Below are 25,108 nucleotides of genomic sequence, written 5' to 3'. Positions count from 1 at the left end.
TTTTAAAATTGGAAATGTAAGAAAAAATTCCAATCATTTAATACCCCTATTACAATTACAATAATTTTGAGTATTTTTTCGCGAAACATTGCATTTTCAAAATACAGGAAAAAAAACGTATTTTTGTGAAAACTTTCATGAAATTATAATTTTAATGGAATGCTGACATCATCCCGATTCCAAAACACTATAATTTTCTGATGTTTGCATGATTTTTCATACGATTATAGCCAATGTCTCCCATATAGCCAAAATCCCATAAGCTCTGTGCCTCGGTTATGCACGCCTCGGTTTTGCATCCCCCATATGCGGTGCTAAACCGAGGCATGTCTGTTATCGTTAAAGAGTAAATAGGATAAACGTCTATATGAGCTTAGAATTTCGTCGAGCAGATTCACCATACTGATTGGATACATATTTATTGATGTAATATTACATAACATATCATAAAATGTTGCAAAGTTTATTTAACATCCCAGCCTGTTACACTGTGAAAACTTCGTAAAAAATGTGACGAAGAAATTAATTTCACAAATTCCATTTCTTTCCGGGGATGCACCGTTATCGGCGAAACAAATCCGATTTACATCTGGAGACCAACTTGCGAAATCTTCATCAATCAACTCTAGCTCAATTGTACCAATTTAAAACGTGAATGAATTGCAGGTACTATTGGGAAATCTCTACCGGAAGGATAACAATCACGACCGCAGATGATAAGCAAAGCAAATTCCACGTAATATATGTTGTATAACCAAGCCGAGGAGGATAAGAATGGTAAAGAGAAGACTGCAGTTCTTTTCACATTTATGATTTATTAAACCATTACATTTTCTTCAACTGTAAAATCACCAAATAATCACTGTTAGTCCTTCGGACCATCGAACCACTCAATCTGTTCACCAAAAGTACCGGGGCTACGAATCATCATTCTGACTCTCTTCAAGGGTGCGCGATTCTGGGACGTTGCGCCGTTGAATGTTCCCCACCAAACTCCTTGCTGACCCTTGTCGAATCCGTAGATGCCGTTCAGGTTGTTTCTGTAACAAACAAATTCATAAAGTAATTGAAATTTTAAAATAATATCACAACTTACCGTTCTCTAGCAACGCCACAATCGTAATGCCAAAAACCACTGGCCAATTTTTCAGCACATGAAGCATGATTTGTACTTAGTGTATTATCAAATGTCATAAATGGCTCAGAAAAGTACGAAGATAACGCATTTCCAGCCGTTCCAGAGAACGTTCCACCCAAATGCAACTTATAATTGTTAGTTTCATAATCAACACGGAACGCCGAATACAGCGCGTACTGCGAATTCCCAGCAAAGTCCTCCATATCGATCAGCAGTTCAACACTCGATCCCGCCAGGAAGTATAGATTCTCCAGCCCCAGCCAGTACTCTCCACTGGCGTCTCCAAATCCGTTCCGGTAGTCGAACCAGCTACGATTAAAGTCCACCGAACCGTCCAGCCGACTCTGGAATGTCAGCCAACCTCCGTCGAGAAGTTCCTGCTCGCAGAAAACCCTGACCAGGTAGCCACCCTGCAGCGCAATGTTGTACACTCCGGATATCGGAGGAGCATCCCGGCAGGAACTGTAGATTGTTGGATTTTCAGTTGTGGTTGGTGGAGGTTCGGTCGTAGTTGGAGGCAGCGGAGGTCCCTGACATCTCGGGATCGTTTCAAAGTACAAATCCCTCAAACGGTCGTGGTTGGCACAGAACTGCTGGTTGACCATGATGGCACTGTTGGTAGAACACAATGTCAGACACATAACCTCACTTTCAAAACTCAAACTATACTCACTCAGATTGGCTCGTCACATGAGAAAGATTTCTCATCACGACATCGTGATTGTTCTCGATGTTCTTCATGGACTGGTCAACCCGGTCAACCACCCAGCTAAGCTTCTCAACGGATTGACGCAAAAGCTGCTGCTCGGTAACCAGCTGCTCCATCTGTTCGTGGAACTCCAGCGACATCAGGTTCAGCCGCAGGTGAAGATCGCGAAAGAGTTCCTCCAGATCTGGAGACGAATCATGGTCGTGATCGTGATCGTGATCGTCACCACGGGCCCCAAGGGCCAGTAGCACTAGCACTAGTAGTTTGAGGATGGCCATTGGAAAACACTGGGACTCGAATGGTATTGGCACCCTAACGAGCTCGTTTATATTGGAATTGGATGTGGAACCGAATCATTGTTTTTATCTTATCTTAAACACCCAGATTACTTTTGGCTACCTTAACACCTTGTCGCAAAATAAAAATCCCACAGCAAGGTGCAATAGTCAATTTGAACTTATCTGGTCATTAAAAAAAAACAAATAATACAATGAAAAGGACCTGGTCCCCTAACCAACTAACCTCACCAACGTTTCGCAATTCCATTCATTGCTGGGGATGTACCGAGCAAAAAATTAACCATTGATAAAAAAAATGATCCGTCTCAGTCCGGGGGCTGGTCCAAATAAATTTTAATCAGTATTTCGAAAATCCCCTTTCGTGCCAATTGATATTCCAGGAACCCGCTGCATGAATGAATTGTATGAATTATCAAGCTGTCTGCACTGAAAGGTTGATTTTGTTTAAATTGATTGATGGGATACACTTTCTACGGTCGTACATTTTCGTTGAACTTTGTCCTAAGAGATACTTTTCAAAATTGGCTTTTTTATTATTTTTTATGAATTTTAGGAAAAATATATCTTTTTTGTTTTGTAGAAAACCTAATTACAAAAAAAAATATTTAAATTAAAAAATGGAAACTTGTTTTAATCTTTTGGCGAGACAGTTTCAAAAGAGACGTGATGTTGAATACTTCGCTCATTCGAAATGTTGGTCATGATTAAAAAAAAAGTCAAAATATTATCAATAGAAAAGTTCTGAAAATTTCACAAAAGTTTTATTTTCAATTTAGAAAATTTGACCATTAATTTTTGAAATATTTATATGAAAACTCCTGTTTTATTGTTTGCTTTTCTTCTATTCTCAACAACCAGAGGACAAATCTAGAGTTTTTTCTAAGCTATTTTGTTTAATATGTTTAAAGGACCTTTATGAAAAAAAAAATCTTCCAGAAAGACTAAGAAATTCTAAGAAAATTGTCTAAACTTTTCGAAACAAATATTGTTAGGATTGGTCACTTTGAACATTATTTTTTAATTTTTTTTAGTTTAACTCAATTTTGCAAATTCGTTTAAACATGAACAACTGTACACAAAAACAAAATTTGAAAAACAATCCATTTTGTTTCCTAAAAACTTTTTTTTTTCAAAAAGTCATAGCTCGGCGGCAACATTTTTAGCTGTTGGATCAAAGGTTGTGGGTTTTTGTCTCCAAAAACATATATAAAAAAAATCAAAAATCATTAATGAGTATTTTGAGAAATTGTTTTTTTATGAATCAAAAAGTTAACCCTCTACTGCCCAATTTTTTTTCGATTTTTTTCCCCCGTCTTTAGGAGGTTTGAGCAACTTTTGTTCTACGAAAAACTTGGCCTATTCTACCACCTCATATCATTACATTTTACCTTTTAAATTTTTTGCTCGTTTCTCTCCTTTTCTGCTTTAAAATTACACCATTATCGTTTAAATTTAAAAAAATGCGTAGAGGCATAGTCTGGAACACTAGAAAAATTACTGCATACTTCTTTTTACTTAAAATATTGGAAATGTTAGTAAAAACACAGCCAAAGTTGACTCTTAAAAAAATTACATTATAAAAATATTGGCAAAGTCACATAAACCAAGTAAAACTTCCAACCCATAAATTTAAAAAAAAAATAAGAGTTCTTCTTTCCAATGCTTTTTTAAGATCAAAAATTGGTTGAAAAATTGATTTTTTTGGCGATTTTTTTTGAATCGAAGCCCGTTTAAAGGCGTAGAGGGTAAACAAATATTTAAATCAATCAGAAAATCCCCTTAAAAAGATACAGATTTTAGATTTTTCGAATATAACATTTGTGTATGAACAGCTGCCAAATTTGTAAGGAGACTTATTTTGTTGAACCATTGACACAAAATGCCTTCTTTGGTCATATAGAAAGCCCCAAAAAATTGAGCCAAATACAAAAAAAAAAACAAATCATGAAAATGCAATAAATTGTCCAATTTCTTCGATAATTGCTCTGTTGATATTAATCAATATGATACGTAATTTTTCAACACTGAACATTAAATTAATATTTATTTAAATGCCAGTATTTGAGTGTAAAAATGCTTTCAAAAACAAATCAGAAATCTTCAATCTCTTGTTCACTTTTCAAGATTAAATGAATCTATTTAATTTTGATAAGACGAATTTATGTCGAAAAAATACATTTTTTTCGCTACAATCAGACTGTAGGTTTGATTACTGAAATCGGTGTGCTTTATCGGAATTTAAGCAAATCTCCACGAAATCGGCAGCATTAATAAGTAAAGATTTTTTTTATGTTTTTAATGCGGCTTAAGCTTCGAGACAAAAGCCCCCGTTACGGTGTCGAGAGAAAACCGCAGCTGGGTCCCGGAAGCTGCAAGGTGGCAGCCCCACCCCGAGACTAGGTATTCGCAGCCCTGGTTAGGCGGCATACCGAAGCGAAACACCAACTCAGAAAAACGAAAGAAGAAATTCAGGACGGATTAATCGGCATCAGACCAGGCGATGTAAAAAGGACAACGATTGGAAACTCGGTACTTGGAACGTTCGAACTCTCCAAGATCCTGCACGTGCTGGCCTTCTTGCCCGGGAGCTGCACAAGCTGAACGTGCATGTGGCCGCCATCCAGGAAGTTCGATGGCCCGGTCATGGAGAGCGAGAATTCACGGCGGTGGATCCCATTGCCAACACCTCTTTCAAGTACCACATCTACTACAGTGGCGGCGAAAAGGCGATGCACGGAGTCGGTTTCGTAGTGATTGGGGATCAGAAGAACCGAGTCATCAAGTGGAAGGTGGTGAATGACCGGATCTGCGTGTTGAGAATAAAGGGCAAATTCTTCAACTACAGCCTGATCAACATCTACGCGCCGACGAACGACAAGCCCGATGACGATAAAGACGCCTTCTACGAGCGTCTCGACAAGACCTATGGAGAGTGCCCAAGACACGACGTGAAGATAGTCATCGGAGACGCAAACGCGCAGGTCGGAAGGAAGCCTTCTTCCATCCTGTCATCGGCAAGGAGAGCCTTCATCCTCGCACGAATGACAACGGCCTCCGTTTGGTCAATTTCGCCGCAGCCAGAGGAATGGCTATCTGTAGCACCTTCTTTGCGCGCATGAACATTCGGAAGCACACCTGGCGCCACCCGAATGGCGAATCGTGCACACAAATCGATCACGTTTTGGTGGATGGTCGACACTTCTCGGACGTGATGGACGTCCGATCGTACAGAGGACCGAACATCGACTCTGATCACTTCCTGGTAGCGTGCAAGATCCGAGCTAGGCTGTCGAACGTGTTGACCCCGCGGACTGCGAGGATAGCGCGGTTGAACGTCCAGCGCCTCGCGAGCAGCGACGTTGCTGCAGAGTACAGTCGGAAGCTCGACGAGCGGATCAACGAGGACGCGCCTACGGGTAACCTGGACGAGCAATGGGGAGCCCCCAGAGCATCGTCAACACAACGGCTACCGAAGTGATCGGCACGACCAGAGGACGCAAACCCAAAGGGTGGTTCGATGCGGAGTGCCAGCGAGTGACGGACGAGAAGAACGAGGCCAGGAAGCGTATGCTGGTGAAGGGTACGCGCCGGAACTGTGAGCGATACAGTGAGTTACGAAGAGCAGAGAAACAAATCCACCGCCGAAAAGAACGGGAGTACGACGAAACGGTACTCGCCGAAGCGGAAGCACAGTACAACGCGAACGATAAGCGGAGGTTTTACGCAACTGTCAACGGTGTAAGAAGGAAAACCACGCCTTCCCCTGTGATGTGCAACGACACGGAAGGCAACCTGTTAACAGACAAGACTGCGGTGGCGGCTAGGTGGAAGGAGCACTTCCAGCAGCTGTTGAACGGTGAGACACGAGAGGGAATCGTCGAGGACAGGATACACGTTGAGGAAGATGGAAAAGCTCCGCCTACGTTGGAGGAAGTAGCTAAGGCTGTTAAAGAGCTCAAGAACGGGAAATCCGCGGGAAAGGACGGACTTCCGGCCGAACTTTTCAAGCACGGGAGTACGCGGATGACCGAGATTCTGCACCAAATCATCCTACGCATTTGGTGCGAAGAACAGCTTCCGACCGACTGGTTAGACGGGCTCGTCACCCCAATCTACAAGAAAGGGCAAAGACTCGATTGTGCCAACTATCGAGGCATCACAATCCTCAACGCAGCGTACAAAGTACTCTCCCGCATCCTGTGGAGCAAGCTGAGACCGATGACCGAGACCTTTGTCGGCGAATACCAGTGCGGTTTTCGAGCGGGTCGGTCAACGACGGACCAGATGTTCACTCTGCGACAAATCCTCGACAAGTTCCGGGAGTACAACCTGCAAACACACCATTTGTTCATCGACTTCAAGGCGGCGTACGATTCAGTCAAAAGAAACGAACTTTGGAAGATTATGGTAGAACACGGCTTTCCGGCGAAGCTTATAAGACTGATTCGTGCAACGCTCGACGGAGCAAAATCAAGCGTGCGAATAGCTAACGAGACATCTGAAGCTTTCGTTACGTTGGATGGATTGAAGCAGGGCGATGCTCTCTCGAACTTACTGTTCATCATAGCGTTGGAAGGTGCTGCTCGAAGGGCAGGCGTGCAAAGAAACGGAACACTCATCACTAAATCGCACATGCTGCTTGGATACGCTGACGACATCGACATCATTGGTATCGACCGTCGTTCAGTGGAGGAGGCGTTCGTCCCTTTCAAGCGGGAAGCTGCGAAGATCGGACTGACCATCAACACTGCCAAGACCAAGTATCTGGTTGCTGGCAGAGCGCGTGGTAGTGCAGGTGATGGTGTTTCGGAGGTGGAAATAGATGGAGAAAGATATGAGGTGGTGGATGAATTTGTATATCTTGGTACACTCGTGACGTGCGACAACGATGTGAGCTGCGAAGTGAAACGGCGGATTAGTGCAGCAAACAGGGCCTTCTACGGTCTTCGTAGCCAGCTAAGGTCCCGCAGCCTAAGGACGCCTACGAAAATCACGCTGTACAGGACCTTGATACTCCTGTAGCTCTTTACGGTCACGAGTCGTGGACGCTAAAGGAGGCTGACCAGAGAGCACTTGGGGTCTTTGAGCGGAGAATCCTGCGTTCTATCTTCGGCGGCAAGCAAGTAGGAGACCGGTGGCGCAGGCGCATGAATTTCGAGTTGTACCAAGACTACAAACATGCTGATATCGTAAAAGTCATCAAGCACGACAGGCTGAAGTGGGCTGGACATGTAGCCAGAATGTCGGACGAGCGGGCGGCTAAAACGATATTCAGCAGCGAACCTGGACGCGGTCGTCGGCTTCGTGGAAGGCCTCGTACGCGTTGGCTGTGTGCAGTCGACGAAGATGCAAGAGCGGCCAACATTGTAGGCGACTGGAGACGAGCGGCCCAAGATCGAGCATCCTGGAAATCTTCGATTAGTTCAGCGTTGGGTCGATAGTCCTGTTGCTGATAAAGTAAGTAAGTAAGTAAGTAATGCGGCTTAAATTTTGTTAGGAGCGTTTCCTTTAAATTATATAAAATGATGATTAGTTTTAGTTTTTAAATGTTATCGCAGAAAGTTTAGTATAATATAAACCACAAATAAAAAGATAGAAACAAATAATCTGATTTCATACAAATGAGCTGGATTGACTCATGGTTTACAACAGAATAAAGACTGTTTAATGTTTCACTTTCATTCCACCATCCTTTACCATTCAAAAACAACCCATTGAGATTCAAACATCAGCAAGCTTCTTCCCATGGATAGGCAAAGCACACAAACCGAATCGATCGCGTTTCGCTGGCAGCAAAAATCTGCAAGTTGTTATAGTTCTAACGGCCGGGCCGAGCTTTCATTGTTCATCGTGCAAGGAAACAGTAGCAAAAGCTGTGTGGGAAAGTCAATCATCGATCGCTGTTCTGGGCCAGACGTATAGAACGCTACCAGAACAGGTATATGAGAAACAAAAGGTGTTGGTGGTGGGAAAACATCTTAATAACGAATTTACGGGCACAATCAAGTGTTAAAAACATAATTATATGGTGGATTTGCTACAGTTGGTTTTCTTTTGATCCGGCTCCCTCCCCCAAAATTTCACGAAGGAATCTGAAGATGATAATTGGAGACTGTAACTGTTGGGTAGCTTCAGTGATCAAATTGGTATCTTTGACATTGTGTGATTTGGGACGTTCTTTTTATAGAATGGATTGGTATAATTTACAATGTTGCTTCTTGTTTATTAATGATACATAAGAAAATCAGTGGACTCATTTCACCGGAGCCTTGTCATAACGAATCATCATCTTCACATATTTCAACGGGGAAAAACTTACACCACCTGATCCGAAAGATCCCCACCAAATTCCTCGTTCTCCATGGTTGAGTCCGTAAATTCCGTTCAAGTTATTCCTGTAAAAAAATTACGTTGTTAGATTGAAGCCAGCATTTAAAAACGAACATCATTTACAGTCCTGTAGGAGACGAGCATCCAAAATACCAATAGCCACTTGCCCACGTTTTGGCACACTCAGCCCAACCATTGTTTGGAGCGGAAAAATCAAACGTTGCAAATGATTCTCCGGAAAGGGCACTAAAAGAATCGCCGGCACTTCCATGAAGATTCCCTACCGAATTGATCAAGTAGTAGCTCTGCTCGGGTCCAACCACAAATCCAGAATAGTATGCAAACTCATTATTGAAAGCATAATCCTCCATGTCGATCAAAAGATGAACTGATTTTAAAGTAGTCAACTGATTCAGATATTTCAGTCCAAGCCAGTGCTCCCCGGATGGATCCCCAAAGCCATCCCGGTATTCGGCCCAGCTACGGTTAAAGTCCACCGAGCCATCGAATCGAATTTGGAACACCAGCCAGCCACCACCGACCAGGGTCTGTTCGCAGTAGCCTTGGAACACGATATTGTCCCGGAGTACTAGATTGTACACTCCGGAGATAGGTGGAGCAACCGCGCAGGACTCGTACACGTTTGGATCTACGGGGGGTGTGGGAGGTGGCTGGGTCGTAACTGGTGGCACCGTTGGATCTTCACATCTTGGCAGAAGCTCGAAGTACAAGTCTCGCAAACGGTCGTGGTTAGCGCAGAACTGTTGGTTCACCATGATTTCACTGAAAAACGAGCGAGGTTAGAAAATTTAACCAAGAAATCAAAGCTCATTCTCACTTAGATTGATCAGTCACATGGGTAAGGTTCCTCATCACGATGTCGTGGTTGTTCTCCACAATTTTCATCGACTGATCCACACTGACAATAATGCCGGAAAGACGCTCGACCGTTTGTCTAAGCTGATTCATCTCCACCGTCAGCTGTTTGATTTGAGCACCCTGTTCTTCGAACATTTGCTCCAATCTTCAAGAAATTTAAATAAAAATATTTTTCATAAAAACAAATACACAGAAATCGAAAACAAACCTCAACTGAAGGTCACGCATTTGATCTTCAACTGTTGATGCATTTCCAAAATGCACTCCAATCAGGAGCAATCCAAGAAATGCTAGAAGCGATTTAAATATCTGCATTGTAATAATCAGGTAAAACTACAATTTCCGACTGATATTCCATTGAAAATGTGTTGCTATTTATACACCAGCATTGCCCGTCTTCATTGATTCATAATCTTATCTCAGCTCTTAAATTTGACAATTTGTCAGCTGTGTGCTATCTTGTGACATAGACCATTTTGGTCGAAAATGAGTTAATAATGACGTTTTGCTATACTTAACAAACACTACAAGATGCTTTAACCCGATTTAGGGAACTCGCTTCCGTTTCCCGGATATCGCAATACACACTTGTGACATAGACCAATTTATCATCAAAATGATCGTGCACACTTGTGACACGTCATACATGTTGTTGTAAAATGTGGAATTTTTTTCTTATTTTCACAAATTTATGTTGAAACACACTTTCTAAAGGCAATGCAATCTTTTGTTTTTGAAAATATACTGATTTAGTCGGTTAAACTATTGATTTAAGCCTATTTTAGTTTGTATGGGAATTCTGTGCACACTTGTGACACGTAGTACAATTTTACTTTCGAAACACACTTGTGACACGTGCTTTTCAGATTTTTGTTTACATAATTTACTGTATCTTATAACTGGTATAACCAAATTAGTTGAAACTTGGAACGTTTGTTAAACGATAGTATACCCCGAGCAGGGGTAAATAACACGGGAAGAGCAAATTTTGGTTTTACTTGGGCAAATAACAGCGACCGAAATGTGCTCTTGGTTGCCCAGTAATAGATGATAAAATACCATGAAATCATACCAAAGTCTAGTATGTGGAAGGGCACAACAATACCAAACCATGTTATTCCAAGGGTAAAATAATACCTCAAAATAAAACCATTTCAATACCAAGTTGAGGTCTTCTGGATTTTTGATCATTGCTTGAATACCAAAACTTGGTATTGCCATGGTTTTATTTTTAGGTATTCCCGCGCCCTTGGAAAATCAGATTTTAGTATTCTTGTGGTCTTCCAAATACATGATTTTGGTATGATTTCATGGTATTTTACCATCTATTACTGGGCAACCAAGGGCACATTTTGGGTCGCTGGTATTTGCACAAGAAATACCAAAATTTGGTATTTTCATACCATTTTTAGTGCAACAGTTGCAGTTAGTGAAAAAACGGAAATGATCCATATGCAACAGCCAAATCTACTCACCTGATGATTCCATGTTGTTCTTAGTGATATTCTTCACCACATTGAATGCATTTGTCATTGATGAACGGCCTGTTCTTGAAGTTCTTGAAGATTCTAAAAAATAATAAGATTGAAAAATAAGTGTTATTAAAATGAAACTGGATTGAAATTCACCAAAATTCTATAATCTGTCGATTAACTCGTTTTTTCAAAGTATTTTTATTTCAACGTTTAAAAAAAATAATCTCTGCGGGTATATAAAAAAATTGAAAATCAGCTTTAACATTTTTGGGTTTCAAGTCATTTTAGCGCAAAATTAATTATCTCATTAAAATTTATGAAAAAAACCCATAGTTTCAGAGGAATTTGATGAAACCTTTCAATACCAAAATAATACCAAAATGTGGCATCCTGACTTAGAAATTTTTCCACAATGTCAAGTCATTTCTTTAGGGGGTATATCAAAAATGTTAGAAATCAAGTTTGAAATTTCCGGTTTTCAATGAAAGCATTCGCTTTGAGACATTATTTAAGCGCAAAATTAATTATTTTGTCAAAATTGGTCAACATTTTCCCATAGTTTCAGAGGAATTTGATAAAACACTTTAATACCAAAATAATACCAAAATGTGCCATCCTGCTTAGAAAATTTTCCACAATTTCAAGTCATTTCTTTAGGGGGTATATCAAAAATGTTTAAAATCAGGTTTGAAATTTCCGGTTTTCAATGAAAGCATTTGCTTTGAGACATCAATTTAGCGCAAAATTAATTATGTTGTCAAAATTGGTCAAAATTTTCCCATAGTTTCAGAGGAATTTGATAAAACACTTTAATACCAAAAGAATACCAATATGTGGTGTTCGACCATTGACAAATTCTGCAATTGTATGATAGCACATTTTGCTCTTGCATAATCCTTAAGACAAATTTTAAAGGGTCCAGGAATACCAAAATTTGGTATTGATACCAGAGAAAGGTATTATTACGCATTTCCCTTGTTATTTACCCATGCTCGGGACGACTCGATTGCTTCAAAAAGTTTGGCTCTATCATTCATAGTTTTGAAAATATGTATCATCAAACTTTAAAAATCGATTTTTTCGAATAGTACTAAATGGGCGTTGTCACAAGATAGCACACGACAGACGAAATGTTCGATTATTATTACATAAAAGATACTTCTTTTGTTGTGAATCACAAATTCTTGGAATTGTATCGATCAAAACAATCGTTATCATCCTTGTCCGGGGATGCACCATTCATAAATATCGATGATATAAACAATACTATTTACTACCATCAATGGGCTGGCTCTGAGGAGGTAATCACAAATCGTCACAAATCCCCCTGGGAACTTCTGATAAGAGCGAGTCAAGCTCAAACAAAGGCCACGAAGTAAATTTAAAACTAACTTAATCCACCTATGTGGTTGGAGCCTTCCTCACTCATTACCAACAATGGCTGTACACAAATTTCATCTTTTTTTTAGATCCGGAATAAAAAAGATGATAAATAGCATTTAAGTGGCCATACCTCGAGACAGGGTTACCAGATCATCAATGTTTTGGACTCGTTGGAAAGGTCTTTTGATAACCTAACCAACGATAGGTCGGATAGTGAATGCGGACATAGTTTACATAGATTTAAGTGAGATCCGGCTTCCAAAAAGTACATAACTATCACTTAAGGGGCCATATCTCGAGACAGGGTTGCCAGATCTTCAATGTTTTGAACTCGTTCAAAAGGTGTGTGTGTGTGTGTGTGTGTGGTCCAATCCAATACCCGCTAACCGGTAGCGAAATTATGGGAAAGTATAATTTGTATCAGACTGTGTACATGCCGAATGCTGATTTTTTTTTTTTTTTTTTTTTGTAGAGCCTTAATACCACTGCGACCAATTATAGGAATATTGTGGTGTGACCCATTTTTTATAGCAAATCAGGTTAACCCATCACCATGGAACGGTGAGGGGCAGCTCCTGTTTACTGCATTTTGTCCCAGTTAGGGTCGACTTTTTTGATGAAGTCTATTACCCTACTGGGACGGAACCTAATAAAGTTGGAGGGCTGTAAGACCCCTTTCCCAAAAAATATAATTCTGCTTTGAATCAAGGCACCGCAATTGCATAACAAGTGCTCTGATGTTTCTGTTTCCATTTGACAAAATCGACAAATAGAATCTGCAGTTTTCCCCATATTAAATAGGTGGTATTTACAAGGGCAGTGGCCGGTCAATAGACCAGTGATCACCCTCAAATTCTTTTTATCTAATTTCAGTAATTCCCGAGTTGATTTCTCATTCGGGAAGATGAATTTTTTAGCCTGTCTAGAAGTATCAGTAGTATTCCAAATAGATTTCACATTTGATAATTCCCAACGTTTAAGCTCCATTTTCATAGAAAAGTCAGGAACACCAAAGAAGGGCTCCGGGCCTATAAAATTTGTCTCCGATCCTTTCCTAGCCAAACTGTCCGCTATTTCATTCCCTAAAATTCCACAATGCCCAGGAACCCAGTAGAGATTTACCACGTTCTTTTGGGATAATTTCTTAAGTAAATTTATTCCTTCCCAAACTAATCTTGATTGGCAGGTATACCCTTTGAGGGCATTCAATGCTGCTAAACTATCAGAAAAATATAAATGTTTGTGAATCTGTAGTTCCTTTTGAGACAAATACATGCACATTCAACTATTGCATATACTTCAGCTTGGAAAACTGTTGGGTAATGTCCCATAGGAATAAATTTCTTGATTCCCGGGCCAAAAACCCCAGCTCCCGTGTTATTATTCATTTTTGAACCATCCGTGTAAAATTCAATCGATCCTGGACGAAGATTAGGCCCACCATTATCCCATTCGTAGCGACTTTTAGCGTCCACTGCAAACGGAATGTCATAGTTTGCCTTGGTCGGCATCCAGTCTACTATTGAGTTTAACGCAGGATTCAGATTAAAGTTTTTAAGGACCTCTAAGTGGCCCGTAAAATCTTTTTCCTGAATCTTTGTGGATCGATTCATTAACAGGGCACTTTTAAATGCCTCCAACTCAATGAATTTGTGAAGAGGAAGTAAATTTAGCAGAGAGTTTAATGCTGCAGATGAAGTGCTATTCATAGCACCTGTTATTGAAATAGTGGCTAATCTTTGCAGTTTAGCTAATTTATTTTGAGCATTTTTTTCCTTTATCTTTGGCCACCACACAAGTGAGGCATATGAAATTCTTGGTCTAACTATACACATATATATCCAGTGAATCATTTTTGGGCGGAGACCCCACTTTTTTCCAAAGGTTCTTTTACACACATATAAAGCGTTAATTCCCTTGTTTAATATATTGTTTAAATGAGCATTCCAATTTAATTTCCTATCTAGGATAACTCCCAGGTATTTAACTTCATTTGAAAAATCTATTGATACCCCACGAATGACAAGTTTAGGGACTATTATTGTCCTTTGTCTTGTGAAAGGCAAAATTACTGTTTTAGAAGGATTGATACCTAGTCCTTCACTTTTACACCATTTTGAAATAAAGCTCAACGCTGATTGCATTCGGCTTGAAATAAAATTTCCATTTTTTCCACGAACTATGATACAGATATCGTCTGCATAACTCACTAGTTCGAAACCGAGACTCGCTAACTTTTTCAGGAGATCATCGACTACTAATGACCAGAGCAGAGGTGATAGGACTCCACCTTGTGGACACCCCTTGCGAGGTCTGATTATTAGTCTCTCTCCTCCAAGGTCAGCAGATACCTCCCTGTTAATTAACATTTCCTCAATCCAGTTGATAATACATAAATTAAAGCCCTTCGCCTCCATAGCAGAGCGCATAGAGCTATGAGATGCGTTATCAAAAGCTCCTTCAATATCCAGAAAAGCAGCCAGAGCCAATTCTTTGGATTTGAAGGATTTTTCAATTTTTGAAACTAAGCAATTTAAAGCGGTTATGGTTGACTTTCCGCTTTGGTATGCAAATTGTCCTTTATTTAGGGGATTATTTTTCAACAATTTTTCTTTGACGAAGTCATCTAATGCTGATACAGCTTATCTCAGTCCCGGGTATTAGGTGGTGATAGCCCTCGCGCTGCTTCCAACGACCCATTTCAGAATGACAGAGCTCCTTGCGGTCCAATTCCGAGGTCGCTGGGCATTGTTCGGCCCCGCCTAAACATAGAAGCAAGCATCTGAAGGAAACTCGATCTATATTTAGACTTCCAATCCCCTCAGGCAAATCAGGGATCAGCGCGTATTTAATAATATAAGAAGAAGAGATAACATGTTTCAACACTACACAGCAAAAAATCCGATGGTAAAATCGCATGCAAAAGCATGCACATCACCTTCGTCAAAATAAACACTTAATATTACACACTGCATGTACAATTTTAGCAAACAAAAAAAAAAGTTGCAACCGACGGGATTCAAACCCAGCACCAACAGTGAGGAATGGCGCCTTAGCCCGCTCGGCCATCAGACCGATGAAAAATGTAAAGGATAAACGTATATGTGAGCTTCACATTTCGGTCAAGTAGGTTTGCCATACTGATGGGCTACATATTTCAGGGTGTAATATTACACAGAATTTCATACAATAATGCAAAATTTATTTTACACCCAGGCCTTTTACACGCAGCTGGATTACTACTTTATTTGCTGTGTACGGATAAATTCACTGCTAGAGTGTAAACCTTCTGATGGCCGATTGCTTAGCGTCCCAGACCACCACCAATCCAAAGGTGTGAGTTCGAATCCCACCTGATTCATTTTAGTTTTTATTCATATTCAAATTCCTGATTCCAAATTTCAAAGGTACCGACCGGGATTTGATCCCTGAACCTTCTGCTTGGGAGACAGAAGCCGTAACCATTAAGCCAAGGAGCCATTAAGCCAAGGAACTCGTTGGAAAGGTCTTTCGATAACCTAACCAACGATAGGTCGGATGATGGACCTGGACATAGTTTACATACATTTAAGTGAGATCCGGATATATGTGAAAACCCATTTTTATACATAACTTTTGAACTACTTATCGAAACTTCAATCTGTATAAAACTCGATCCATGGGACCCTAAACCAATTCGAATGCAACATGATCGGGTCAAATCGGTTCAGCAAGTGCCGAGATGTTTGGGTTTCGATTTAGAAAACTTCAATCAGCAACCAAAGATCCAATCTTTGATATTTCTCAGACTTAATATAACATTTGCTGATTTAAAAAAAAAAAATCAGGGATGGACACTATCGGACACTTTTTTGAAAAATTTAAAGATTTATGTTTTGAGTGGTTCAAAGACTGCGTACTACAATAAAATTTCTGTAAAGTATGATATTATAATAACCTACAATAAAAAAATAGAGTTTTTTTTAATGTTCATAAAACATTGGAAAAAAAAATGTTTCGTGCTTCTCTTTAACTCTTTTATTACGGGTTTTATCCCATAAAAAAACTAATAATTTCAAAAATTTAAAAACAAGAATTTTGGGAATCCATGTTTAGTAAAAAAAAAACAATAATTTGTGCCTATTTTTTAAAGCATAAAAAAACAGATTGGAGCCATTTATGGGTGATCTGATGACAAAAATGGCTTCTTTGGTAATAGAAAAAGCTCCTTCCAATTTTGAGCCAATTAAAAAAATCTAAGAAAAAAATCCATTTTCATTCCAACCTGTGATGTTTTATATCATGTTTTTTAAAGCATGCTATAAAAAGTGGGCAACAATTCTTCTAAATTCCATTATGAATTTTACGACTAAAAAAATCAAATAAAATTCAAAATCCAGTAACGTCATGCTCACGGGGTATGTGATGACTCTGAATGTGACTGAAAAAAATCACCCAATTGATCCATCCAGTTTTAAAATATCGTGGCACTTTTAAATTAACTTTGTGTTCCCAGAAAAAAAGCGTTGCACGAGAGCTTACTAAAATCATGAAATATCTATTTGGAACAATCAGAAATTTGAATTAATTTCATAAAATATATTACAAAAATTAAGCAGTATTAATCGTGAAATTAATAAAAAATATTTCAAAAAAGACATTAACCCTGGCAACTTTCGTCAAACAAAAAAAATGTGAAGTATCAACAACAATAACAAGCGTGAACAAATGCGCACAATGATGAAATTTTAATGGCATGTTATTAAAATAAATGATGCGATAAATACGATACCTCTACCGTTGGGCAACTCCCTGCCCAAAATAAAACAGGCGAATAGAAAGAGCCAAGCCAAGCCCCCAGAAGCAAGAAACAAACGCGGAATGTTCCCTTCTGGACCTGCTACTGCTAGTGGATGCTGAATTCCTTAGAGCAGTGTTGCCAGAAATGTTTACTTAAATTAATAAATAGCTTGAAAATCAAGATGAAAGTAAAATCCAAAAAATTATCCATGCCTCTGAAAACGGAATAATTGAATCGCTGGCCACACTGCCACCACGGATGCTACAAAAATGAAGCCATCAAGAGGGCACAATCCGGCAGCCGGCCAGCGGTAGCACATTCCGCGGGGGCCTTGACGTGAGAACAATCCTCGAGATGGAAACTTGCGGGAAAAACGGGGGTATTATTTTGCGTTGGTCAAACAACGACCGAAGAAACGGTTGCCAGCTTTTCACGCTGATTGACCGTGTCAAGTAGCAGTTTTGTCTGTACACACAGAAGACGATTCTTTCCTTCCTTTGTTGGGCGCGGAGCATAAAGACGTGCGAACAGAAAGAAGCAAGAAAAGAAGGAAGTCAATCCTTTGGCATCAGGTTCAGCTTGGATCTCAGGGCTGCTGGTGAAGAGGTTGACAGAACTGCAATTATCTTATCAAGCTTGACACGGTTTGGCCCCTTCCTTGTGGCTTAACATTGCTGTTTTCTGATGGCAAACTACTCAGTTGCAAAAGGCGGGAGGATAAAGTTGGTGGCGATGATGATAACGAGATTATTAAGGTAACCAGCATAATACAGAGGAACATTGAAGCTGTAATTTTTGTAAGGAAGTGAGTTAACAGTTTTTTTTTGTGTTTGCTTCAATTGATGTAGAATGAGGTGTGAAATTGATGTCAAAGAAATTGATAACAAAGATCAGCTCTCTTTAACTTGGGTTTTATGAGGTTTGCACAAAATTAAAATTGGTGAAAATATGACTTTTTTTATTTTTTCGAAGAGCAATTTATTTTGCTAAAGCCCAGTCATCGAGCGCCCAGTTAAGCAACACGCAGTTACATAAGCCTTTTGGAAGCTGGAACTGTTTTGCAAATTTCGAGTCAATAGGCATATTTTTCACAAATTTAAAAATTGTAAAACAATAGCTGGCCTCAACATCTACCTTGTAACACTGCGGGTTTTGTTAAGTAGTTACCTGTTGTCTCGGAAATAAACTCAAACAAGGGGAAAGTGGGGCAAGTGTAACAAGCTAAGGAAATGCTCGTTATAACCCATTAAAAAAGTTAAAAAAATCTGTCGGATTTTTTTATAATCATCTTATTCCAGGTCTTGACTAAGACTTTAATAGAACAAGTTTTTTTTAAAATCCTGTTTTTTATGTAAAAAAAATGATTTTTTTTTTTTATTTTCTGGGGGGTGCAAGACGAACAACTCAATGGGGCAAGAGGAACAATGCATGAAATAACATGTTAATTTGCTAACAATTAAACTGTTATCACTTAAAACAATGCTTGAAAAGGTATCTATCACTGAACGGGACTGCTCTATATTCGATAGAACTTTCTGTCAGCGATCATTTCCCAAAACGATATTTGATCGCTGACACACAACGCCTATCATGACCGTCATTGCTTGGCGACGGTCGATGAACGTAAACACGAAGACGAAACGAACGAAAAATGAGCACCACTCAAGCAGCCGCCCGAACGAGACAACATGCTCTTTCTCTTTCTCTCGTTTTTGTCTCTCTCTTCCTCGTGTATGCTGCGTGGTGACAGAAATCATATGATTGCTATCATTGGAGAGATGATCGGAATCTCGGTAGAATGTCAAACGACCGCTCTCTTAGCGATTTTTCTCCTGGAAGGAAGTCAATTGATTGTGTGAGTGACTTTGCGTAGCACTCATTCCTTTGTGTGTGAAACGAACGAAAGTAGAATGTAAAAATCAGGTTGTCGTGGTGGAAACGATTGGAGTGTTCTGTCAGCTATCACAAACAAAGTCGAAATTTCGCAAGCCCTGATTTAAATACATCAGATTAGAAGGTTTTGGAACGTTTCTTTCATTTTTAGATTAAATAATAATATTTTACTAAAAATTTTATCATTTTTACGAAAAAAAATTTACCTAGATGATAAATAGTAAATATTCATAATATCACTATATTTTGTATGGACAATTTTTTTTAACAATTGTTTATCAGTTTTCAAGTACTTTCATGTATTTATTTCCCAATAAAATATGTTGTTGCAGTAATTCGATTTTTTTCCATACTAAAAATCCATATGGTACACTTGCCCCACATGAACAAGATTTTTTAAAAGCACTCAACAAAAATAACCAAAAGTTAAAACATACTTTATAATAGGTGCAAGTCATTGGTAGGGACACTACACCCAAAGTTAAAGAACGAGAGGATAGTCCTCACGAAAAGAAACGTGAGAAAAGTGCTATTTTGCGAGAGTATAGTCCCGCCCGTGTGGATCAATCGGACCGCGCACTGGACTCACAATCCAGAGGTCGCCGGTTCGAATCCCGCGGCGGGCGCTCTAAAATTCTTTGTGTAAATATGGGTATTCGGCGCCGTTGCTCCGTGCCATACTTTCATACACTTAGGAGCCCAGGGCGGCGAAGTCCTTGTAGATAAAAAGGAAGACACTAGTGGTTGGTACTAGCAATGGTGGCCGACAGCTATAAAGTCAACTTCGTTTTTTTAGTCCTCTCGCGTGTACATTCGTTCATTGTAACAGTTCATCCTATTGAGTGGCTTATATGGACAACTGACCGCCACTTAGTCACCGAACCATGGTGGCCCCTACGGCAAAAGCACGGTTCAATATGCCGAAGGTCTTGGGTTCGAGTCTCGGTACCGGTACTTTTTTTTATAGATAAACTTTTTTTGAAGATGAACCCATGAGTAAAGTACTCTCGGTAGTTTCGGGATTTATCCTCTCCGTCCGCACACAGTACCATTTTACTACCGAATCGTGCTCTTTATCCTCTCGTATGCCGATGCTCAGTTCTGGGTGTACTGATCTAGCAAAAATAGCATTTTGATAAAATGAGCCTTAAAACGAACCCTAAGCCTAATTTTGTACTTTCCAAATATTATAAAAACCAAAGGTTTTGAAGAAAACTTCATTTAATCTTATGCCCCGTGGCGTTTACGTCGTTTGGAATCAGCTAATTGCATTGCTAGCAACAATTACTCATACTGGAAATAATCAAAATTGTTAAAAATTAAGGCCGTACGAGCGATTGTTCTTCTTGCCCCATATGTTCGTCTTGCCCCACCTTCCCCTACACCCTTTTAGTGATCTCATTTGTCACTCTTTGGGTCACAATGCACACCATTTCAAAAATACGTTTTGTCTTACGATGATCCACCCACTGACAGCGATTGTTACCGACATTGTTTCCACCCACTCTACCACCTCCCCCTCCTCATACCATCCAATTCTTTACGAGCGGTTGATTGAAGAAACGAGCCACCTCACCGAAATAAAAAGAGAGACATAAAAACCACAACGCTCCAAACAAAAGACCGAGTGGAGAAAAAACAAGAGCGGGAATAAAAAAGAATGTATAAATTTAAATAACAAGAAATAATAAATAACTTTCAATAAATAATAAACCAAATGAATGGAAATTATTATTGCTGTCCCTCTCGCTCTCCCTCCCTCTCACACCTCAACAGTCGGTGTCAGTGTTGTTTTTGTTATTGTTGCCCCCCTCGCGCTCCCCTGGCCGTGACAAAGGAGATCTTGGACGCGCTCTCTGTCTCGTTAAGGCGGCTATTGTTGGGGTGTCATCTTTTTGTCATTTTTTCTGTCATTTCCGCGGGCTCCCACCACCTCCTCGCACAGCATCTCAGCGGCAACTTTAAAGTGATGATGACGCGCCCCTCGCTGCGGACCCCTCGGATCGTGACGATGATGAACACTTTTGTGGGGTCGGACGAGAGCCTTTTTTTCCTAAACTAATGCAAAATAATGAGCTTTTTTCTCTCTCGTTTGTAAGAGTTGTTCGATTCCGGTTCGCGACAAAAGAATAACGCACAGGTTTAAGTGAAAAGTATGAATACACATACAGGCAAACAGGCGGGAATTCTTTAGATTGTTGTGGAATGCCCGGAATGACCATTAGAGTGTAACAAAAATGACTTTTTGGCGGGCATTCAAGGGTTTGTTCCGGTGGGCATACTAAGCCCAAATCCAAAATATGAGCTTGATTGGACGTAACAGGAGCTGGCGCTCCGCCCTTCAATTTTAAATGGGATTTAACCCGTAAAAAAAGATTTTTTCAAAAATTACACTTTTTGAGGCATTTTGGCCACCAATGCGTTTACCAAAAACATCACTGGCGTGTAGGCCAGATCCTTGCGCATCTTTTGGTATATATAAAATTGACATTTGGAGCACCCTGGAGCTCGGTACAGGCCTTCAAAGTTTGGCATTTTTTTCGAAAAATCGGTCCCGGCAAAAAAGATATGCGTCGCGCCTAGACGCCATTTGATTTTGCCGGGGCCGATTTTTCGAAAAAAGGCCTGTACTGAGCTTCAGGGTGCTCCAAATGTCAATGTTATACACCATATTCTTTTTTTAAGTCACCTTTTTTTAAACGATTCTCGATTTACGCAACTTTTTTTAAGTCATGACTTAAAATGAGAATGTCCATGACTTAAATTGAGAATATGACTTAAATTAAGAATCTTTGGGATTTTGTAATTTGTCGGAGAATTTTCATCATATATTAATTGTATTTGGTTTAGTTATGTTATTAAAACATTTTAGTATGGTTTTGGAACACCTGGGATGTTCTAGTCCATCCGAAACTTCCGGAAATTTTGTGCAGCAGGCTAACCGAAGAAACAAGTTGAAACTTCAAAATTTTGACAACGGATCCTACCCAGAGTGCTTCAGTGAGTGCGGTAGGCTACAGTGCATTGTTGTAACAACTTATTGGGATGATCTGGGACATCCAAGGACTCCCTGGAGTTAAGATCTGTGGGTCTACCGCTGCAACAAGCAAAAGGTCGACGGATTTTGACCCCGGAACATATCCGCATAGCTTCAGTGAGTATGGTAGACTACTTTGCTGATATGTAGGGATGTCCTGGGTCATCCAAGGACTCCCTGGAGTTAAGATCTGTGGGTCTACCACCGTAACAAGCAAGAGGTCGACGGATTTTGACCCCGGAACATATCCGCATAGCTTCAGTGAGCATGGTAGACTACTTTGCTGATGAGTAGGAATGTCCTTGGTCATCCAAGGACTCCCTGGAGTTAAGATCTGTGGGTCTACCACCGTAACAAGCAAGAGGTCGACGGATTTTGACCCCGGAACATATCCGCATAGCTTCAGTGAGCATGGTAGACTACTTTGCTGATGAGTAGGAATGTCCTGGGTCATCCAAGGACTCCCTGGAGTTAAGATCTGCTGGTCTACCACCGTAACAAGCAAGAGGTCGACGGATTTTGACCCCGGAACATATCCGCATAGCTTCAGTGAGCATGGTAGACTACTTTGCTGATCTGTTAGGCTGACTTGGGTCATCCAAGGACTCCCTGGAGTTAAGATCTGTTGGTCTACCACCGTAACAAGCAAGAGGTCGACGGATTTTGACCCCGGAACATATCCGCATAGCTTCAGTGAGCATGGTAGACTACTTTGCTGATGAGTAGGAATGTCCTGGGTCATCCAAGGACTCCCTGGAGTTAAGATCTGTTGGTCTACCACCGTAACAAGCAAGAGGTCGACGGATTTTGACTCCGGAATATACCCGCATAGCTTCAGTGAGCATGGTAGACTACTTTGCTGATCTGTTAGGCTGACTTGGGTCATCCAAGGACTCCCTGGAGTTAAGATCTGTTGGTCTACCACCGTAACAAGCAAGAGGTCGACGGATTTAGACTCCGGAATATACCCGCATAGCTTCAGTGAGCATGGTAGACTACTTTGCTGATCTGTTAGGCTGACTTGGGTCATCTAAGGACTCCCTGGAGTTAAGATCTGAGGGTCTACCACCGTAACAAGCAAGAAATCGACTTATTTTGACTCCGGGACATACCCGCATAGCTTCAGTGAGCATGTTAAACTTCTTTGCTGATGAGTAGGAATGTCCTGGGTCATCCAAGGACTCTCTGGAGTTAAAATCTGTGGGTCTACCACCGTAACAAGCAAGAGGTCGACGGATTTTTAACCCGGAATATAACCGCATAGCTTCAGTGAGTATGGTAGACTACTTTGCTGATGTGTTGGGCTGACTTGGGTCATCCAAGGACTCTCTGGAGTTAAGAGCTGAGGGTCTACTACCGTAACAAGCAAGAGGTCGACGGATTTTGACCCCGGGACATACCCGCATAGCTTCAGAGCGTATGGTAGACTACATTGCTGATGTTCTAGGATGTACTAGGTCGTCCAAGGACTCCCTGATGTTAAGATCTGAGGGTCTACCGCCGTAACAAGCCAGAGGTCGACGGTTTTTGACCCCGGGACTCACTCGCATAGCTTCAGTGAGTATGATAGACTAATTTGCTGATGTGTTGAGATGTTCTGGGTCATCCAAGGACTCCCTGGAGATATGATTGACCACCAGATCTTAACTCCAGGGAGTCCTTGGATGACCCAAGTCAGCCCAACACATTAGCAAAGTTGTCTACCATACGCTCTGTAGCTATGCCGGTATGTCCTGGGGTCAAAATCCGTCGACATCTTGCTTGTTAGGTAGTAGACCCACAGATCTTAACTCCAGAGAGTCCTTGGATGACCCAGTACATCCCAACACATCAGCAAAGTAGTCTACCATGCTCACTGAAGCTATGCGGATATGTTCCGGGGTCAAAATCCGTCGACCTCTTGCTTGTTACGGTGGTAGACCCACAGATCTTAACTCCAGGGAGTCCTTGGATGACCCAGGACATCCCTACACATCAGCAAAGTAGTCTACCATACTCTCTGAAGCTATGCGGGTATATTCCGGGGTCAAAATCCGTCGACCTCTTGCTTGTTAGGTAGTAGACCCACAGATCTTAACTCCAGAGAGTCCTTGGATGACCCAGTACATCCCAACACATCAGCAAAGTAGTCTACCATGCTCACTGAAGCTATGCGGGTATATTCCGGAGTCAAAATCCGTCGACCTCTTGCTTGTTACGGTGGTAGACCAACAGATCTTAACTCCAGGGAGTCCTTGGATGACCCAGGACATTCCTACTCATCAGCAAAGTAGTCTACCATGCTCACTGAAGCTATGCGGATATGTTCCGGGGTCAAAATCCGTCGACCTCTTGCTTGTTACGGTGGTAGACCAACAGATCTTAACTCCAGGGAGTCCTTGGATGACCCAGGACATTCCTACTCATCAGCAAAGTAGTCTACCATGCTCACTGAAGCTATGCGGATATGTTCCGGGGTCAAAATCCGTCGACCTCTTGCTTGTTATGGTGGTAGACCCACAGATCTTAACTCCAGGGAGTCCTTGGATGACCCAGGACATCCCTACACATCAGCAAAGTAGTCTACCATACTCACTGAAGCTATGCGGATATGTTCCGGGGTCAAAATCCGTCGACCTCTTGCTTGTTGCAGCGGTAGACCCACAGATTTTAACTCCAGGGAGTCCTTGGATGTCCCAGATCATCCCAATAAGTTGTTACAACAATGCACTGTAGCCTACCGCACTCACTGAAGCACTCTGGGTAGGATCCGTTGTCAAAATTTTGAAGTTTCAACTTGTTTCTTCGGTTAGCCTGCTGCACAAAATTTCCGGAAGTTTCGGATGGACTAGAACATCCCAGGTGTTTCAAAACCATGCTAAAATGTTTTTATAACATGACTAAACAAAATACTATTGATACATTTTGAAAATTCTCCGTCAAATAACGAAATCCCAAAGATTCTTAATTTAAGTCATATTCTCAATTTAAGTCATGGACATTCTTTTTTTAAACGATTCTCGAATTAAACACCCCCATTTCGTTGTGTAAATCAAGAATATGGTGTATATACCAAAAGATGCGCAAGGATCTGGCCTACACGCCAGTGATGTTTTTGGTAAACGCATTGGTGGCCAAAATGCCTCAAAAAGTGTAATTTTTGAAAAAATCTTTTTTTACGGGTTAAATCCCATTTAAAATTGAAG

General features: G+C 40.7%; 2 protein-coding genes across 3 annotated transcripts in view; one reads left to right on the top strand and one right to left on the bottom strand.

Moving 5' to 3' along the window:
- LOC6051714 (transcription factor Sox-14) overlaps positions 1-25,108 on the top strand; it is a 115,744-nt gene that overhangs the window by 77,210 nt on the left and 13,426 nt on the right. The window lies entirely within an intron of this gene.
- Positions 805-2,152, bottom strand: LOC119766972 (ficolin-3-like). The gene is made up of 3 exons (XM_038253750.1): positions 1,812-2,152; positions 1,097-1,750; positions 805-1,040 (listed from the first exon to the last, which is right to left on the bottom strand). Exons 1-3 carry the CDS (start codon positions 2,123-2,125, stop codon positions 866-868), a joined length of 1,143 nt encoding a protein of 380 aa, XP_038109678.1. The 5' UTR covers positions 2,126-2,152; the 3' UTR covers positions 805-865.

Source organism: Culex quinquefasciatus, chromosome 2 (assembly GCF_015732765.1).
Source record: "Culex quinquefasciatus strain JHB chromosome 2, VPISU_Cqui_1.0_pri_paternal, whole genome shotgun sequence".
Classification (NCBI taxonomy): Eukaryota; Metazoa; Arthropoda; class Insecta; order Diptera; family Culicidae; genus Culex; species Culex quinquefasciatus.
Note: the sequence above shows the minus strand (reverse complement) of the source record. Positions and strands in the feature narration are given on the sequence as shown.

Excerpts from the sequence above, each read along its gene's own strand:
- LOC119766972 (XM_038253750.1), bottom strand. The coding sequence starts at position 2,125 with ATGGCCATCCTCAAACTACTAGTGCTAGTGCTACTGGCCCTTGGGGCC. Across the intron at positions 1,751-1,811 it reads CATGTGACGAGCCAATCTGA|TGCCATCATGGTCAACCAGC; the intron begins GTGAGTATAGTT and ends TTCTACCAACAG. Across the intron at positions 1,041-1,096 it reads TGTGGCGTTGCTAGAGAACG|AAACAACCTGAACGGCATCT; the intron begins GTAAGTTGTGAT and ends TGTTTGTTACAG.